Raw genomic sequence first — 20,519 nt, forward strand, 5'->3', positions numbered from 1 at the left:
TGGCGGTGCCCTTAATCGTGCAAAGTAAAAGGGTTGATTGATCTCTATAATATGGTAAATTTCCAGAATCCAATTCTCATCCTAGATAATAATCTAAACTCGCGAAATTATCGATATAGTTAGAGGGGAGGGAAAGAAAATTAATAGATCTCTCCTGATTTAGCTGCCTTCACACCGGTATTTTTTAGGCGGGGGATCGCAAGTTCTATCCAACGTCAGTCATGCTCAGAGAAGATCCTTTGAAATGAATGGGCATGATGACTAATATCTTCCAATTCAGTGGATCTACTCTGAGTAGATTTTAGCTGGTTACAACCACGAGGCTGCCAGCTATGGATGCTTGTCTGGAAGAGTAAAAGCTCACTGGCAAGGAGGAGTTTACTTCCAAGTACAATCTCGGACTGCAGATTATAGGATGGACGGGGATATTGCAGGAGTCTTAAATGCCTCCTTCGGAAGCCAACGACACCCATCCCAACGGAAGTTGCGGCTATATTACTTTCTAGATTCAGAGGCAGCAGACAGTAGAAGCGATTGGCTCGTTGATTCCCAGCCATCTCTCCCGTTCTAATTTCTCTCCATTTTCTGCAAGAAAGCCTAAAAAGAGGACCTGGAAAGTAAAGGAAGGGGGGGGGAACAGCCTACTTTAGTTGGATTTTTTTTTAAGTTAAAGCAAGCTTTGAAATTAAACGCATAAATCCGAATTAATGACGACTAATCAGTCTGTGCGAGCATGTTTATTTATTTATTTTTTAAAAAATCAAAGCTATGGTTTGTATCCAACTAGATTGTACTCCGAGAGCATCTATTGAAATCAGTTAGTCATGTCCATGAATGGCAATGGTTCTTTCTCTGAGCAGGACTGAAACGTTGAGTGCAACTCCGCAGGTTTTCTTCCCAGAGATTCCAAAGTCACTTTTAAGTTGCAGCCTTAAAACACTCCTCCTTGGTGCGTTGAACTCGATGGGCGCAGTTTGAGAAAATAATGGGTGTTGTTGTTAGGGTTGCAGTGGAAGTGGGCCATAATTCACAAAGGAGGGCGCCCTATTGGAGCTCATGGGAACTTAATTCCTCGTTCAACGTGGATATGTAAAACTAGATACATTCCCCGGCCCTGTTACACAGTTGGGGCCTACAAGGTCTTGATTCCTCCAGGCGTCCAACCTCGCTTTTGGGGCGCTTTTATGCACGAGATCTGTTTGTGCCCACAGGCTGACACCATAGTTGGGCTTTATTCCGAGTAAATAATTCCCGGGCTGCCATCCTATTCACACTTCCATAGGAGTAGTATATCCTCTTGAACTCTGAGGGGTTTACTTCGGGGGAAACATGACGCGTTTTTATATGTATGTATACATGTATGCATATGAAACTGCCATTAAGGTCGGCCAGAAATGTCCAAGGACCAGGATGGGATTCTAATCTCTCTTTACTGGGAAAGGAGCCCCATTGAAACCAGTGGAGGTTACTTCTGAGTAAACATGCTTCGGAGCGGGTTGAATGTGCTGGAGCCGCTGAGTTCACTCCGGAGTCAATCCCGTTCCATGTTTAATGCCACGTAGGCATTTTAGGAGAGCGAAGTGACTTGTTTCCTAAAGTAAGTCGCTTGAGAGCATCTGTTTGCGTCTCGTTTGGTTATTTTAATTTTTTATGTATTTTTAAAAACAAGGGGTTCAAAACAGAAAACTACTACAAAGTTTCGTAGGGAGGATCTTAATTTCTGAATAAAACCAACAGTTTGCTGATTATTTTTCTGATATTCCGGATGGTTCTCAGAAGGACATTTGCATGATTGTGGATTTTGCATGATTGTGGATTTTTGTCTATTTCTCTGGATGTTTTAATATAGGATATTTTAGCACCAGGATATTTTAAACAAATATATATATGTTAAATGTAGAAAACCCTTTTTATAGAGCAAAATGCTCGTTTTTTAATTTTTGAAATTTAAACATATTTAGATCTGTGTGCTTGCGTGTGTATGTATGTGTGTGGAATAAAGCTGCAATCTTCTGCACACTTAGCTTGGGAGTAGCTACCGGTAAATCCAATGGAATTCAAAGCCCTAGGCTGTGCCGCTGTGTTCAATGGACCAGCCACCAAAGTAAACACATCGAGGACTGCATTTTAAACTTCCGAATAAACGCGCTTATGGTTTGCACTAAATGACACATTGAAAAAGAACTCGGATTCTGTAAGATTATATAATTTGGGCCTTTCAGAGGATAAGGAGTTCACACAAGAATTTGTCCCTAACCCGAGGTAACCCCACGATTCTCTGAGCCCGTTTCACTCGAAGCAAAGCTTGGCCAGAGAAGGTCGACGACCCTGCCATGTGAACCCTGTTTACTTGGAAGTAAGCCCCACTGTGTTCAACGGGGGCTTACTCTTAGGTAAGTTGTAGGTAGGATTCCAGGCTTCTGTGTCCCAAGCGCTGGCGCAGTCCACCGGCCGGTGACATTTCGCAGGCTTTTCAAAATCGTTTGTTTATTACAGGCTGAAATGTTGGGGGTTTTATTTTTTAGCGGAGCCGGGGGTGGGGGGAGGAAACGCACCATTTGGCACCGACTGAATACTCTCCATTGTGTTCTGATATCGGTACCGAGGAAACCGCGCCAATTGTTCACCTTCAGCTGTGTTTTCGTACTTGTGGATCCTATCAATTTTGTGTTCTCTCATATTTATGTATGTGTGCGTAATGTATAGTATATGTACAAAAAAAATCTTTCCTTGGGGGTCAATTTCTTTGACTCCTTTCATCCCAGCAGAACTGAGGTAGTGGAGACGAGCGAGGCAGCCTTCTCTCTCCCTCTCCCGCAGTAATTTGGGGGGTGTTTATGAAGGCTCGGCCTCTTTACCCCCATCTTCCTCTTCCATACCCCATTAAAACTGACACTGCTCTAGACATTTGCTTTTTGCAGGTAGGGAGGTTGCATGAATGTACAATATACATGTGATATATTTACTCCGTTTATTTAATCCGGTGTTAATCCCCATTCGAAAGAAAAGGAATCGCTGCGGAGTAATTAGGTTTGGGATCCTAACCATCCTCTTTTCTGCGGAGTGGAGAAAAGAGAGAGAAAAGCAAACTCCAGACTGTTGTTTTGGTGCAGGAAATATATAATTAACTTTTTGCAAGTTTTGCCCTCCCAGCCATCAAATCTCCACATCGCTATTTCTTCAGACCGCTGCAATTCCCTCCCCGCACCCTCCAAATCCACCCTTCCTAAACCCCAAAATGAATCGGTTCCTGACCCACCCACCCCAATCACACCCGCTATAGTGGGGAGGCGTAACCTCCCCTGCAAACGTGTTTTTCTCCCCTCCTTCATTCAATCGGGGGCTCTTTCAATTTTCAACACCCCCCCCAAAAAAGACTACTGTACATTGCTATAGGGTTCATGGACAGTTAGGGGGAGTGACGATGGCCCTGATTCCCCCACCTAAAAAAAATATGAAATTACAAGTTCCCTCGGAGGAAGCAAATCAAAAGTCCCAGTCAATAATATTTGTAACTGTACAGTTTTGGCCGCCATATATATCATAAATAGCACATTTTTCAGAACAGCTAATGGATCAGTTTTCATTTGCGCTAAGAAAACGAGCCAGCTCCCTTTTTTACTTCGAAGTGAGTCCCACGTATGAGTAAGTAGCGCTTATTTTCCAGGTAAACATGCTATTTTGGAACATGGTGGGAATATTAATAGCATAGATGTATATTTGTTTTTAATCCACCGGACTAACTGATGTGTGTGTGTGTGCATTATATATATATATAATGGATGTGTTTGCCCGCGTGTCTTTAATATTTCAGCCTTTAACGCCACAAAATTCTCCTCCCCCAGGAAAGTAAAATGCCATCAAATGTAAGTTCGATTTGTCTTAAAATGAAATGGCTTTCGTTTGTTTGTTTTTGAGGCATTTTAAATGCCACAGGGACTTCGATTTTCTTCTTCAAGTCCCCTTTCTGCTTTGTTTCCTTGCTTGAACAGTCTGGGCCCAACAATATTTGACTTATTCATCCCCCCTCTTCTCCAAATGCTAAATTGGTTCCCCGAATATCCTTTTTCCTTCCTCCCAAGCCTAATCGATTTCCCCAAATTAATCAAATCAGTTTAAAACTAAATGATCGCATCTCGCTCCGGTGAGTGTTTTAAAATACCAAATATAGTTCTGAGGAAGGTGAGGTGAGGTTCTTACCCCCACCCACCCCGCCCTGTACCTTGGCCGGGAGGGGAATAAGACGTTGACTCTTTAAGTGCTCTGTCGCTTTGAACTCCACCTAAAAGATAGATGTAGAGATTGCCCCCAAAAGCGGGGAGGGGGGTGGCAGAAAAAAAATAGCGAAAAGCTCCCCCCCCTTTCTTCCTCTTCCCCTCAGAAGGGGCCACGCTGAAACTTCGTCTGGGACTTGAGTTTTTAACAGATCAGGTCTGTGCCATGCATGGCTACTCGGAAATAAACGCCAGTGAGTTTAGGGAGGCTTACTCCCAGGTAAACGTGGATTGGATTGCAGCCCGAAAACGTGATGGGAGAAGCTCCTCTCCCCTCCTCTGCCCTGAAGCGAGGAGAGCTGCAGAAGATTGTTTTCGGAGCTGCAAAACTGGTAAATGGTCTGTCTGTATGTCTGAAACCACTTCTGTCCGTTTAGAGAGATGCAAGCTTTTTGAGTCCTACAGAGCTCTGCTTCAGGAATTCTATTGTTTGTTGGATATTTTCGCGACCGGGTATGTGGGGGGAAGTGAGGACACCTTTCTCCCTGCCCAAAGGCTTTTTTTTTGGGTGGGGGCGCTCTAAGTCTTCAGGCAGCACAATCTTGGAGGCAGGGCGTTATAGCCGAGACCTACTTGGAGTAGACTCATTGAAGTGAATGAGCCTATGTTTGTCATATCCATTGATTTTCAACGGGTCTGCTCGTGAGTATCACCAGTACAGTACTGGATTCAAGGCAGGAGTTAGGAAGTGGTGGATAGTCAGACAATTGTTAGTGCTGCTGTTCTTGATTCTTATACTGTAAGGGTGTAAATCTTTGCAGAATACAGGAGCATGAAGGTCCCTTTCCCCAAAGAGCTTACAACCTAAAATTTGTCCACAGAAGAAAGACTTTGGGGGGGGGGGCATAAACAGGGGGAACCCCATATGATTTATTTCAGTTGCACATACTTAATTCTGGTAACAGGCTCCATTACAGGAGGGCATTGGGGATTAGAAGGCTGTACCAAAGGGTTCATGGAAAAGGTGGGCTTGTGAGAATGGATTTGGTGCAGGTAAGAAAGAGGGGCCGTAACAATAACTTTAAAAATCACCATCAGTAATGCTGATGATGAAGACAGCCCCCTGTCCCTAGACTCTTAACATAAATTGCCATAATTTTTAAGGATTATTATTCTTAGGAGTTTCCTAAGCAAGGTAGCGGAAATCCACTCTTGGCTGAGGACCTCTTAGGAGCTGGATGAATTTGGTCTGTCAGATACCTGGATGGCTGTATTGTGGCCTTTAGTCCTCCAATGCCATGGCATATAAATATATGATGGTGCTGCAAGTCCCAAGTGTGTGGCAGAAGGCCTCAGCTCTGGCCAGAGAACCTCCCAGGTTCAATCCCAAGCATATCCAGGTAAGGAGATAGATAGATAGATAGATAGATAGAGAGAGAGAGAGAGAGAGAGAGAGACTCCCTGTCTGAAATCCTTGAGAGCTGTTGCCAGTTGGTGTCAACAGTATTGAGCTAGATGGACCAATGGGCCAACTCGCAATGAGGACACTTCTCATGTTCCTGTGTGTGTGTGTGTGTGTGTGTGAAATATAAAATTTACTAGGTTTTTGTTTCATTTAGTTGAGTTGCAAACTTTCTAGAATCTATGTCCTTCTGAATACAAATAAAATTTCAGCTAGAAATTGGCATGTGGGTGTTCTAAACTTGATGAAGTTAAGCCCCCTCAGACTGATCATAGTATAATTGCATTTAATTCAGGCTATGCAGTGCTTAACTTCACTGATTTCAGGGTCATTTGCTGTTTGGTAGCTGACACTTCAATTTTTATTTTTATTTTTTATGCTTTCTATGTGGTTTTGTTTGCCCACTCAATTGAGTGATTGTGATGGATGGGTTTTGGACCAGAAGAGAGTTGGTCTTTTTCTGTGTTTCTTCCAACACCTAATTATGGAACCCACCAACATGATGTTGTGAAGGCCACAAATGGCTTTTTAAATATAGAATAATAAGGATTACAGAGCCATCCTATGCAGAAATAAATCCCATGGAATTCAATGGGAGTTACTCCCAGATGAGTGTGTCTATCCATAGCTATTAGACTATGATATCTAAATTGAACCCTGGAGGCAGTGTACCTCTAAATTTTAGCTGAGGGAGGGGTGGCCATTTTGGGGGTGGAATACAGGACCAGACAGACCTTTGGTCTGATACGGTGAGTCATTTCTCATAGTTCAATGCACCCAAATATCTATATTATATTAATTATTTTTCTAAAAGTACTCTGTAAATGTGCAAATCATTCCCAAACCTTTGTATAGCATATTCATCTTCACATTACCCAATGTGCTCCAGTGGCTAAGGAAAGTGGAGATGGTGCCTTGGGGAAGTCAATTAAGTCCCACTCTGCTGCAGACACCATTGTGTGGCCCTGGGCAAATCCCTCTCTCTAGACCTCAGTCCTCCAACCTGTAAAATGGGAATGAACAGTTATCTGTCCCCTAACAGGAGCTGTAAGGGCCCAGCTTTGTAAAAGGTTGTAATAAGACGTTTTAGCCTTTTCATGCAGGTTGTGATTATCCCTGTTATGTGGATGGAGGCGTTGAGGCTGGCCGCTGCTCGCCCAATGCAAAACATGTTGCATTCTGAGGGTTGTGCATACATATGTGTGCTGTTCTGCTTTTTGGTTTCCCAGAAGCATTTGGTTGCCAACTGTGAGAACAGGATGCTGGCCTAGAAGAGGTTCTGGTCTGATCCAGCAGGGCTCTTTTATGTTGTGTACTGTATCAGCTTGCCCAGGCCCTTAGATTTGGAGAGGAGGTCTTTCTCATTGCCCCATCACTAGGGGATATATGTTGGGCGGTGACATAGGATGTGGGTTTCATCTTCATGGCACCCTGAGAGTGGAATGCACTCCCCTCTGGAAATACAGTGGATGCCAGCATTGTTGACATTCCAGTGCCCTGTTAAAACCAGTCTGTTTGTCCCAGATGCTGCAGGATGCTAGTGCATTGCCGTAACTGATGGAGTTTTTATGTTGGAATTTTTAATTCTATTTTACATGCACTCACTTTTGCTGGCTTCTTGTAATATTGTAATCCGCTTTAGAGTTGTTTGATGAAGGGCAGGTAAATCATTGTGCTTAATTAACAAACAGACAGCTTATGGGCTCTTTGGGGGGAAAGGTGCCACTTTTTCAAATTCACAAACAGGTTATGAGTATGATGCCGTAGAGATCTGTGTGACTCAGGGGAAGGCAGAAGCAAGATAGCCCAGGTCAGGGTGTGCTTGTGCCATCAGCTTCCAGCCCAGCCAGAAAGTACTCTGTCACAGTAAATTTTATCTCCATTATTAAAATTGGATGCCTTGGCAGAAAGGCAGTATACAAATGGAACAAACCACAGACCTGAGAAACATACAGAAAAGGGGCAAGTTACATGACCCAGGTTGGAACATCTTTCTGAAGACAGAAGATGAGAAGCTGGAGCCTCTTGGTGACAAGACAACTACTGGGAGGAGATCAGGATAGAATTGTATAAAATTTAATTATGCACTGTCTTGTAAGACAAACAGGCAAACTTTTTTCATTCCTTCTCTCTCCCATAGGGCTCACCCAGTGGAAATAATTAGCAGATAGTTCAAGATTGACAAACAGGGGTGTATTTGTTCACTCAACTCATAATAATTAATGGATGGGATTCACACCCACAAGCTGCGGAGGTGGCCACAAACCAAGGGGACAGTTTTCAAATTTTGGATTAGGCAGATTAATGAATGGGGGTAGAGAATTGTGAAAGCTGAACTGAACTTCCAGGTTTAAAGGCAGTCTATCTCTGGGGCTGGAGTGGGGCCCTGTTTTCACGCCTGACTTGTGAGCTTCCCAAAGACAACTGGCCGGCAGCTGTTAGAAAAACAGGACCCTGTACATGGGCATTTAGTGTGGTGCAGCCAGTTCTTGGTGGTTTCAGAATCTTTAAATGCTGCACGCCACAGACAGACACTCTGCAGCAGGAAGGAGAAGCAGCACCTGTTGGATAGCTGGTCTGCTGTACTGCTGTTTTAAAGGCACAGGCCTCCTTGTTTGTTGCAACATGAGTGCTGGAGAGCCCTGGGGACACAGAAAGATAATCTCAAGTCAGACCATTGGCCCCAGTGTTGTCTACACTGACTGGCAGCACCTCTCCAATGTTTCAGGCAGGGAATCTTTTTCAGCCCTTTCTGGAGATGTTGGGGTTGGACCTGGGATCTTCTGCATGCAAAGCAGATGCTCTACTACTGAACTACATCCCTTCTCTCTTGCGTGTGCTTTGGGGCTCCTTTCTTGAGGCTGGGTGTGCACTGCCTGTTCCCCACCCCCACCCCCACCCCTACCCCAGATATCTGGCCCCTTGATATACTGTAGATGTGGGCTTTTATTCTCAAAAGCCAAAGGCCTGCTATCTCTTTAGCCGTTCAGCCAGTATTATTAGCTGATGCCCTGAGCATGTTATTTGCCTGACTGTGCTCTCCAGATGTACTATAATTTAAACCATGATGTGCCTCTCTGACCCCCCCTCCCTTTCCTAAAGCAGCATCCAAACATTGAGAAGGGAGTTCAGGGTGGAGGGACGAGATGGTGCTGTCCCAGCTTGGCTCCATGGTACTCTGAGCAAAAAGGGGGGAGAAAGGGGGTGAGGAGGCAGGGCCTGTCTTGGGAAAGGGGACTGCAGGTTGAGGGAGAGTGTGGTGCTTATGGGGAATAGAAGGAGAAGGGGGCCTCGGTTGTTTGGAAGATCCTAAGTAAGAAACTAGTTGGAACTCCAGAAGACTGACAGCAGCAACGTCAGCAGAGGAGAGGGAGGGAGGGAAGGCGAGAAGGGTGGGCAGTCAAGACTCCAAACTGGCGCTCTCTCTTCCCCTCTTCTCTCTCTCTCTCTCTCTCTCTCTCTCTCTCTCTCTCTCTCTCTCTCTCTCTTTTATTTAATGGAACATTTTAAGAGGAGATCTTAAAGGTACAAAACGAGATCTATGGGAATAGACCAGCTTAGAAGGAACCATCTCTCTCCATTTGGGATCCCCTCTCTCTGAGTGTTCTTTTTTTTTGTCGGAAAAAAAATTAAAAAGCAGATTCATTTTTTAAGGATCTAGAACCAGAACTGGACTCTTTTTAAATTATCATTTGGTGGTGGTTATTTTGTATGTTTGTGCGAGTTTTTTTCTTCTTCTTCGAAGGATTTGGGAAAGGAAGGGTGATTCCCCCTCCCCCTTTTTAACAAGGATGCTGATCCATCTTGGATGCTTTTGATGAAGCAACAGCAGCGAAACTTCGCCAGACTTCTCGTTCCAGCAGCTTCAAGCCTCGAGCGATTACTGTGAGTCAAGAGTTTCTCTCTCCAACCCCCCCCCCCGCGCCGCAACTCACGCACACATCGCAAAGTAAAGACCCCCAGCTAGGTTAAAAAGGGGTGGTGGATGGAGAGGGAGGGAGCAGACCAAAGGAAGTGTTTGCCACCTCGCCAGCTTTTTGCCAGGCACGGGGGGGGGGGTGGAGGGAGAAGAGGAAGGACCAAGCTAGAAACTACAGGAATGAATTCACCACCACCAGTAGAAAAAGAGGGAGGGGAGACCTGCCAGGTTGTGTCCAGATCAACATTATGTGCAGTTGTTGGGTTGCGCTTCAGCCAACCTCTCCTTTCTTATATGTGCGTGCACGCGTGTCCCCTCCAATTTGTGTTGAGCTTATGTATGTATATCTGTCCCCTAAAAACATGGAATGCTTCATCTCTTCCCTCCTCCATCATCCATCCCCAAACTAATCACAGGGGGGGGGGCCTATGTGATGGCGAATGCGTTTCAACTGCTGTTATTTCTAGGTAAGGAGAGGAATCGCCAAGGTTTGGGGAGGGAGCAGGAATCTTTGGTGCAAGATTCTGATGGAAAAGAAAATGGAGGGCAGGAATGATTTTCTTAAAAATACACATATAAGTGGGTATTACAGCATTCTAGGTCGAACATTCTGAAAAAAGCTGCTATCTAGAATTTGTAATGGATTTGCCAAAACCACACACTCCCTAATAATTATTTTTAAAGATCCAGTGTAAGAAAGTTTTATTTTTCAAAGTATTTTTTTTCCTATCACACTTTAGATACTCTCACTTTAATCTGATGATTTATTTATTTTTACCTGACCTTCTGGGCCTTTTGAGTTGATGATTTGCAGAGCGTAATCTTTAAGCATCTTTGCAAAAAAGTAAGGCCCCTTGAGTTCAATACGACTTCCTGACTAGCAGGATTCACAGCACTCATTCATTTGATAATTAGATCGCACAGCTTTGTGTAACAGAAAACAAAAAGTACAGAGCTAGTGTTGCTATATGTCACATTTCGAAAAAGCTAATTATCATTTTGAAAGGCCTTTTTCCCCCTAAGGAGGCACATTCTAATCAAAAAGAGTTACAAGAGCTGCACCTTTCTGCAGTAGATGGAGATATTGGGAGATGGGAATAAAAACCCATTTAGAAGCAGAAAGAGAAAGTATTTTGAAAACGGTTCTTTAAAAAAAAAAAAGACAAAAAAGACGACCAGATCGATTTGCCAACATAGTAGTCGGAAATTAGGGGCGTGTTTTTTTTTTTTAATCCTTCAAGACTCTGTAACTCCCTCTATACTTCTATGGCGAATGCGCGTTTGCCAACATCTCTGCCTTTACTTCGGCAACGTCACAGACTCCCAACGGAGGTGGATTCGAAAGAATAACACCTTAAACATTAATGCCACTAATAAATAAAAGTTCTGGGGAGTGGCGCCTGCGTAGAAACGGTGTTCCTTCCTTGCCCTCGCATTTGAACTTCAGACAACTCATCTGAACCCGCGTTACACCTTCGGGGCGGCGGGGTGGAGTTGGGGAAACTGGATGTAAACAAAAGTGTCCACGCTTTGGAGAGCGCTTGTTTGAGAAGTCTTTTTGAACCAATGTGGGCCAGGTCTATAGTACAGGAGTAGTAAATAGGAAGGAAGGAAGGGGAAGACGACGTAGGTAGAAGTTTCCCCGGGAATTTAAAAGAGTGTGTGTGTGTTGGGGGGGGGGGAGAGATGCGCCAGCCTCCGTTATTAAACTACGCTTTAAACTTGGAAAGTTTAGACCCATTGATTGCTGCAGAGCCTACAGTAAAAATCAACTTAAAAGAAACTGGCAGCGCTCCAAGTACAATTGGGGAACTCACCTTAGATTTCTAATATTCCGGGTGGGGGGGGGATTGATCCTGCAAGTGGTGGCACTAAGTGGAAATATAGACCCTTATTTAAAAAATAAATAAATGGGTAGGCCATTTATGTTGTGGCTGTAACTCTCCAACGGTTTGACTTCGCCTCCAAAGCCACGCTCCTCCATTGTGTCCAGAGACAGACGGGTTCTTGCCAACCAACCAACCGGTTCCCCATCCAACTTGATCATTAATTCAGTCAAGATCTAACTTGATAATATTAACAGTAGCAACACAAATGCATTGTTTTTGTTGCCCTCATAGGATGATTAGCTGCAATAATATAAAACGGTACTGTTCTTAAAATCAAGGATGACAATTTTCCCTGGCCACGTTTTGCACTTGAAGCAGCTTGTGTGTGAGAGAGCAAGGCCACCGCTATGTTACAGTCGGGGAAACTGAGGCCTAGAGGAATCTGGCCAAGTCAATGGTGGCCAGCTGGCATTTGTTTTATGAGTCGGATTTCTGAAGCCAACCACACTACGTGAACTTATTCTGGAGTAAGTTATTTAGAAGACATAAATCTCCGGCATTCGCCCGTAAATAAATGTGCCTCGCGCGTTACACAGTTAAGGCGGAATGTTTCTTTCACTCCGGTCTTTGGTCCCAAACTTGCATGAAATATGTAACTTATTTGAAAATTAAACAGGCATACGTTTTGGGGTGGAATGATACTTTCTTCCTCTCCCACCAATTACTTTAACAACAAATCGCTTCCTAATTCTAGGTAGCCTTCACCAGGTATGAGGAACCAAGTTGAACATTTTCTTTTAAAATAACGATGATGAGACACACCCACCCACAAATCTTCTTCCTGTGTGTTTTTGTTTTTTTTAAAAAATATGAGCAGTGTATTTTAACTACAAGTGTCACACACCTCAGCACCTTATAGAACATCCTTTAAAATAAGGGAACCTTACATCCTACCTAAATGTCCCTGGTAGGTATGTGGGTTTAGAAATATGCACGGCTCAGCAGAGCTGGACTGAGTTTCTTCCAGGCTAAGTGCGTGTTGGGTTGCAGCTTAACAGAGCGACCCCACTCATGTCAACTCAGAAGTAAGTTCTACTGGCGTCAGTGGGGCCTACTCCCAGAAAAGCAGATTTGTAGTTATAGCTGTGCCTCTATATGCACGCTCATGACTGAGATTAAATCCCACTGAACTCAACAGGGCTTATTTCCGAGTAGACCTTCGTAGGGTTGCATTGCAAGTATCCCAATAAAAGCGACCTCTCCGGGTGCCGTTTGAGCAGCATGTTAGTTTTCCTCTCGAAATAAACTCTTAAAATTGCTTGGCTAAATCTGTTTGTTTTTTTTTAAACAAACAAATAAAGCCAGAATACTCCCTGTTTATGTAAATGTCAGGGTATGCATTATATAAAACTCTAACGCACCTACTTTTTAAAAGTGGGGGTTGGGCAAAGGGAAGTTTACCCTCTTCCGCTGTGCCGCCGTTTTTTAAAAACTGGCTTTAAAAAAAAGTTCAGGATGGTGTGTAGATAAATGGTTCCATTCCCTTAAGACCATTCCCTTAAGAAAAAGAAAACAAAAAGGAAAGTGCGTGTGTGTTTTTAAACATGCAGGTGATCGCGCCGCTCAGACGTCACCAGAGCGCCCCTTTTTAAGCCCAAGGCGCTTTGGACAAGCTAGACATCCAGGAGGCCTCATTCTCGGATCCCAAGCAGGCTTACTTGGGAGTAAAGCATCCGCCTGACCCACCCACCCCCACCCTGGTTTCCGCGGACGTGAAATGCTATATCCTCAGCGGCAGATAGGCGCGCTCCTAGACGCGCCTTCCCCATGGAGGGCGATAGGCCTACTTGGAAACGAGCGCCATTGATTCCGGTGACTGTAACACTGGGAGTAGGCATGCAAGGAAGGCTTCCGTTTGCAGCGCCGTCCTGGGCAACTTGACCTGGAAGTAAGTCCCAATAGACCCAGGGAAGTAGCGGGTAGGATTGCAAGGGATATTGTATGGGGGGGGGAAGTGTGTGTGAGGAGGAGGAACGATCCCATTTAAGGCTCATTCATTCCTGGAAGTTTCCATGAGCGCATCAGTGCCTCCTGTTCATAGCGCCCAGAAGTTTTCGCTGCCGCCTCCTAATGTACCGGTAGGCTATATATACTTACTATAGGTACTTTTGCGTCCCTCTTAAGAGCACGTGAATATTGTAGTGAGATGATTATTGTAGCGCCCTCAGCGTCCAGGAGGCGTTTTACAGTTTCCGGAGCCAACGCAGGTCGCTGCACGCGAGGCAAATGCAGCCTAGTTTCTGACTAGGCCTCATTCGCTTTACAGCTGCTCTGTTGTGTCAAGTAGATCTCAGGCAGCGAGACTTTTTCGTTTCCAAAATTCAGGTGCATACAATTAAGTAAACAAACTCCCTCTCCTCCCTTAAAAAACGAGGCTGCAAGTTTACCTGCAATTTGACATGCCACACAATCTTATGGATGTTGATTCCAACATTCATTGCTGTGTTCAAATGAGGCTTCTTTACAAGTAAATGGTGCGTAAAACGTAAAGGAGGGATTTGGGGGCATAAACAACAAAATCGATTATTATTTTAAATTTCCATGCCTTTGTGTTGCAGGATACCGCCTCTTAAAACTGTTGAAACTGGGGGTGGGGGGTGCGTAGCTGACTTTGTTCAATATTTGTAAATTTGGAAGGAGAAATGGGGTTTTAGAAAAAGACAGAAGATTGAGGTGAGGGTGAAGTTGTAACGCCAGAAAACGACACAAGGGCATGTGACAGGCAAAAGTGGGATTTATTTCACTGGGGGGCAAAGGCGAAAGGGCTCGTCGCTAGGGAGGGAGAGCCGCGCTGCAGTCCTTCTAGATTGGGCGTCTGGGAGAAATAGTCCAAACAACCCCATCGAGCTCCCTTGGATCCTGCAGAAATATCGCTGCGAGGAAATGGCTGGGTCAGGACTAGAACCCAAATTTGGTCGTGTTCGGTAGAAAACACAACTGCGAGGCAACGTGCGAACAGAGGCTGGGCGTCGGCGGTCGCCTTATTCAGTGGATTTTTAGAGCGATTTTAAATTGCTGTCAACTCCTACCAGTACAATCACCCTGGTCAGTTACACTCGCTTAGTTTGTTTATTCCGAGTGCTTAGTTTTGTGTCTCCCCCACATCCCAAAGACTCGGGAATGCTTACTAAACTCCCTCTCTCTCTCTCTCTGTGTGTGTTTTTTGAATTATAGCTCAATTAAACAGTTGCATTGCTTTTTAACTAACTCTCAATTCAGGCTGCAATCCCTATGCGCAGTTACTTCCGAAATAAACAGGCAGAGCATCGGATTACGCTGCCTGATCATAGCAGGCATGTTTACTCAGACTAAGTCCCGCCGACTGCTAAATATGGGGCAACCCTCTACCCGAGGTTTTGTTTAAGAACTTCACACTCTTGAATGATCCAAACAAACACACAAGCCACCTTAAAGCGTGTTTTACCCAGAAGGACGCTCGCTCGAGTTTACTCCAGAGGATACGCCCCCCCCCCGTTTATATTTGCATGTGATTTAAATTGGTGGGGTTTTGTTTTGTGATTTAAATTTGTGGGGAAACACAGCAGATTTTGTGGCCGTGAGAACGACAGGGAGCGAGAGCGCGACATGAAAGGCGTTCAATAACGTGTTTTCAAAAGGGGGATCTTCCTTATTTACTCTGGAATAAATTGCTCTAAAATCAACAGGGCTTTGGTGTCTTGCGTTTACACAGGAGGCGTGAATCAGTGGCCCATCAGACACTTTAGGTAGCTTCTAGATTGTACCCCCATGACCGACACGTGACAGCCCCCCCAACCCAAAGGGGTACATTTACTTGAAAGTAAGAGTCACCTTGATTTCAATTTAACTGACTTATTGCTGCTGTAAGCTGGTGAATTTACCTTCTCACGACCAGGGCAACGTCTTGAAAGGAAGACATGGCTAGCGCATTTAAATTATAATCGGTAAAACCGTCTAGACTCTCTTAAATAAAGAGCTTTTAAATAAAGACCCAAGTGACGCAGCCTTTGTGCATACTTACTCGGACTTGATCCCCGTTGAACTCAATGGGATTTGCAGGAAATTGTGGATCAGATTGAAATCCGAGGTTACTTTTTGTGGGGGGGCAGCGGAGAGGACGTGTTGTGCATTCCTATGCATGCCTACTCAGAAGTAATCCCCGTTTAGATCAAAGGGATTTATTCAGAGGTAAACGTGCGTAGGATTCCGTCCTGGAATCTGCAGGGCCCTATTCAAGTTTATTCTGAAATACGTAAATCTCTCTTAATTCGGTAAGGCTTAGTTTAAGGTAAAACGGACCAAGGGATTGGCACGTAAGATAACAAAAGATTTTAGATATGCGATTCAAGCCTCCGTGCAAAGGATAAAGTCGCAAGCAAATAGAATCCTCCGTGCGCTATGCATCGTCCCAGGTTAACTCTTAAGAAGATTTTAGAGCCCTGAAGGAAGTCCTGTTGAGAGCTCAAAGTGACTTCCAAGCAAATAAAATCCCGTGGTTGTTTACTCATAAGTAAAACCTCCCGTGTTCAGAGGCTTACTCCCAGGCATGGGAGCTGCTCCCAGGAAAGTGTGCAGTCTTGGTGTGTTAGGATTAACAAAGATTACTCCGGGGTGTGAGTGGAATCCTTTAAAAAAATGGATTCTAAGCAGGCCCCCCAAATGAAATGGACGGGCTTTGCTTCAAGGAAAGCAGGATTTCCTCCCCACAAATAAAAACAAACCTGGAAAGGTGTCTGACACACACCTTGATCGGGTCCTAAGGGTGGTATCCAACTAAGTCACATTCCACTGAAAGCGCTGGACTTCACCAACTTTCAAGTCTATTCATTTCAGCGACTTTTAAACCCTGAATTTACCACCTTAATTTAATAGTTTTATGTAAGGAGAGGTCCCATTGGAATTGTGTTGAGGTGCAAAATCAAATCCCATTGAAATCTATGCACAGTTAAGTTCCACATAGGATACTGCAATGCAAGTTTTAGTAGTAAAGTTTAGTTACATTTCAACATACTGATAGTACATCATGTGTGAATCGGGTCGGCTAAGCTTCTAAGTACCTTTAGCATGCTACTGTCTAGGGAGTCTGCTCCACTGAAGATGATGGGATTTGCTTCTGAGTAAAACATGCCCAGGATTGCATTTTGAGGAGGACCACGGTTGTAAGCTTACTTAGGAGCAAGCCACATTGCAATCATTTTATTCCACCTTTTACAATGTACTTCTTCTTTTGCATAGCTCACATTTCAGTATGTGGTCAATAGTGCCTAAGCATCCTTAATCAGCACTAGCTCTCAAGCTTATTATCATCATCTTTGGTCAGTTTTATAATAAGGGTGACTTGTAAGCAGCCTTGAATTTTTTGTTAGAAAGGCAAGAGATCTGAATGCTTAAAATCAAATCAAAACAACACTAAATAACAGTAATAAATAAACTGTGACCCTGAGGCTATTAAGCCCCACTGAATTCAATAGAACTTGCTTCTGAGTAGACATGGCTAAGGATTGCAGATTGCCCACTCAGATGCAAGTCCCCTTGAATCCAAATGGGGCTTGCTTTCAGGTAAATGGGGTTAGGATTCCAAACTCACTTAAATATACTGGAAGTGGAGTGTGTTTTATTTATTTATATTATACCCAGCAGGAGTTAATTTGAAGTAAAAGTTGCACAGGATCAGATCTGCATTAATGGTGCTGCTTGCGTGCTTGGGGAATAGAAACAATCCATTTGTTTGTAAATTTCAGCATGGGAGTGAAATTGATCTGGTCTTTTTTCCAGGCTTAACTTTATATTGCACATTTCATTGTTAGATTTTTGGGTGTCCCCACCTCTAATCTGCTTAGTAAAACTTGGGAGAAAAGCTGTCTGCCTGCCCTCACTGTATTATCTTTATTGCTTTTTTCCCAGTCACTGTCGGAGTTAGGAGAAGGCAGGCCCTTTTATCTTAACTAAGGCTCACCGTTAGGATGTTTACACAGAACATCTTTTCGTCTGTTTTTAGTATTATTACCAAAGTTTTAAAATGGACTCCAGATAAGGAGTTGGTGGGGTGGGAAGCAATATTGCAGCCCCCCCTTCCCCTTTCAGGACCAGGCTGAATCTAATTTAAGTAATGTTATGAACGAGCACGCCTTTCTATATCTTTAGGTGTAAGGTAAAAACCTTGTCCAATGGGGTTGACTAATAGGGCTAGATTTTTGCATGTTATACTGTACTCAGATGTAAGTATCACTGAGTTTAACTGGGTTTGCTTCTAAGTAAGCATGGTACAGGAATACACTTGTAAGATTTTTTTTTAAAAAAATCTATCACAAACGTGTTGCCTTGGTATCCCAACAGATAGCAGGAACAATATGTAAAATTAGAATTAAGTCAGATTTGTGGATTGCCTGTATCTTTGTGGGACTCTTTAAAGATCTTTAAAGCTGGACAAGGCTAGCCCCTGAGGAGGTATTTTCATCTGTTGGGGAATTAAGGGAGTTTTTCACATGGATTCTGAGTTCCATTGATCCCAGGGTAGAATCAGGAGTAAGTGGCTTCAAACCCACTTGCTCGGAAATAGAATGTGAGGAATGCAAACCAACCCTGCACATGCTTACTCTAAGGTAAACCGCCCTTAAGTTCAACGAGACCTCCGAGGAAATTTGTACATAGTTGTGCAGCTTTAACCTGAAGGAAAATGAGTTTAGGTTTGGAAGGATGAAGTCTCCCATCGCCAGATTGAGATGGGAAAAGGCGTCCGTAAAGAGATCTGATGGTTGCCTGCAATATTAATATTTATCCATTATGGGAAGCCTTTCCCAACAAAATAAAATCTTCCAGTGGCAGAAAATAATCACATATTTTCATGGCCAAGAGAAAAAGATAAGAACTACCAGGCAGTCTCTTGCCATTCAAAAAGTAAATTTACTTAGGAGTAAATTCCTTTGATTTCAATGCAGTTTACTTCTAAGTAAGCCTGGAAGCCTAAAGACTCCATTGCATGTTAACAGTGCCACTGAGTTCAACGGGACTTGCAAGTTTACAGGTTTCAATCAGCATCACTGAAAATTTTGCTGAATTCAATGGGACTTCTAAATCAATGTGCATAGATTTGCAGCCTCTTTTGGACTTAACTTTTGAGTAAACATTCATAGGCTCAGGCTCTAAGGGGAGTAAGTCTGAACTGTGAGAAAAAAGACTTGTAAGTAAGCACGCAGAGGATTCTGTTGCACACCTGAGAAAAGTGATGCTCAAACTCACTTTCTAAGACTGCAGTCCTAACACACCCTGCTTTGTTACTCCTAAGTAAGCATGCATAGGAATCTAGTTGCATTCAGCATACTTAAGACAGAATTTCTAACAGGCTCCAGTTTGAGACCCTCCCCTCCTCTCTTTTCAGTGGGAACAGCTGCAGCCCAGCTTAAGTAGTCTTTGGGCTAGCTGTGGTTTTTTTTGGGGGGGGGGAGTCTTTCCTTCCTGCCTCTCTGCTGCTGCCCCTAACTTCAATATTGTCCTCATATGTTGATTCAAAGCCTTGTATTTGCTGTTTATTCCCCAACACTACAGAAAAAAAAATCATGCAGGAGAGGTGTATCATTTCTGAATTTAGAAGACCTCTATGTCTGTGACCCAGTTCGCTGGCAACTGGGGGTGGGGGAGATGCTTTTAAAAATATCCTTCAAAGCCAAGGAACAATTTGGGTACCCTCTTGGAAATCAGGGGGAAAGGGAATTTTAAAACAGTCATTTCTTTATAATGCAGGGCAAAATTAGGAGAATATGTATAAAGTTGAAGGGCGATGTGAAAGGAGGACCTCTTTTGCATGTACGTGGTGCTTTTGCAGGTCTTGCAAATCTGTTGTCATTCCCAAAGTCAATTTGCCCAGAGATAACAATGGGACAAAATAACCCCAGCCATGGACGGCAATACTTCTCTCAAGCTACTTGAAACTCTCTTAAAAATGGTTGGCTCCAGTCGAGCTAGACTTAAATCCTGGTGACCATACAAAATCAGAAGTAGGCATGCTCATCTGTTAGGAAAAATCCAGAAGTTACAGTCAGGTAGTATCTTATTTTGAGGACCAACTAAAGTGCTGCAAAAAAACCAAAACCAAACCTGGAACAAAACAAGCAAGCTTTTGAGCTATCCAAAACCCTTCTTCAACTGAACCATAAGACTTGCTCACTATTTTGCGGCAATCTTTCTGTGGCTTTTGAATTTCTGGTAATTGTTATTTTCTGCATGATGTACAGCCTTATCCTGTGCACACTACTCAGTGGGACCCTCTAGTAAGTGTGCTCAGGATTGTCATGGAAGTCTCTCCAAAACCAATAGAACAAGTTAAGAGTAACTAAAGTCTGGTTGCTTCCTTCAGTGAGATTTAGTAATGATGACCAGCCTTAGCTGGCTGGCAACTCTTAATCTGTCTCCAGATTTGGGAAGAGTTGGGGAGATCTGTAGAAAAACAATAAACTTGGTAAAACTTGGGAGGGTTGCCAGCGTTTTTTTGATTGGCTCATTCTGCTGTAGTATGATCTAAAGGCATAACCAGGCAATCATGTATATCTCCATGGTTTTGGAAACCTTCACCTTGTACTTGCTGTTAAAAGTGCGGGAGCAGGCCAAGCTACCCCCCCCCCCCGGTTAGTTAGCAAACCTAAGTGGAAGAGCGGTAAAAATGGGGTCCATTTCTTTACATTCCCAAGAACAGCCACTGGTATTCAGTTCATATGGGTCACCTCCTGAAGCTGTTAAAAATAAATAATTCCCAGACTGAAAAGAGATATTATTGTACAGCAAGTGCAATAGTATAATCAACACAGTTCATGTATTTAAAGAGAGAGGGAGAAAGGTATTTCCAAGGAGATGTTAGAGGCTCAACAACACACACACCAGGTCTTCTGCTTTCCTCAAACCAAAGAGCATCTCTCCCTACCATATAATATTGCCACTGATGTTTTTCACCAAAGTCTTGAAAAACAGCCAGTGTGCATTGATACAGAAAATGGAAGAAGAGTCCTGGAATTATGAAATTTTAAGGGGGCATTGGTATCGCCAGTGGGTGGGTAATGATGCAT

General features: G+C 43.6%; 1 protein-coding gene across 4 annotated transcripts in view; it reads left to right on the top strand.

Annotated features, from left to right (window-relative positions):
* TBX4 (T-box transcription factor 4) overlaps positions 1 to 20,519 on the top strand; it is a 71,972-nt gene that overhangs the window by 1,388 nt on the left and 50,065 nt on the right. The window contains exon 1 of one of the 4 annotated variants that reach the window (XM_033172175.1): positions 4,370 to 4,606. The exons of 1 other annotated variant lie outside the window; for it this stretch is intronic. In XM_033172175.1, the coding sequence (XP_033028066.1) occupies positions 4,529 to 4,606 (78 nt within the window). In that variant the 5' untranslated portion in view covers positions 4,370 to 4,528. Of the gene's footprint in view, positions 1 to 4,369; positions 4,607 to 9,302; positions 9,562 to 13,304; positions 13,373 to 20,519 lie in introns of those variants that run through there. 2 more of the 4 variants (XM_033172177.1, XM_033172178.1) reach the window with 2 other exon arrangements.

The sequence above is a fragment of the Lacerta agilis genome, chromosome 15 (assembly GCF_009819535.1).
Source record: "Lacerta agilis isolate rLacAgi1 chromosome 15, rLacAgi1.pri, whole genome shotgun sequence".
NCBI classification, from domain to species: Eukaryota; Metazoa; Chordata; class Lepidosauria; order Squamata; family Lacertidae; genus Lacerta; species Lacerta agilis.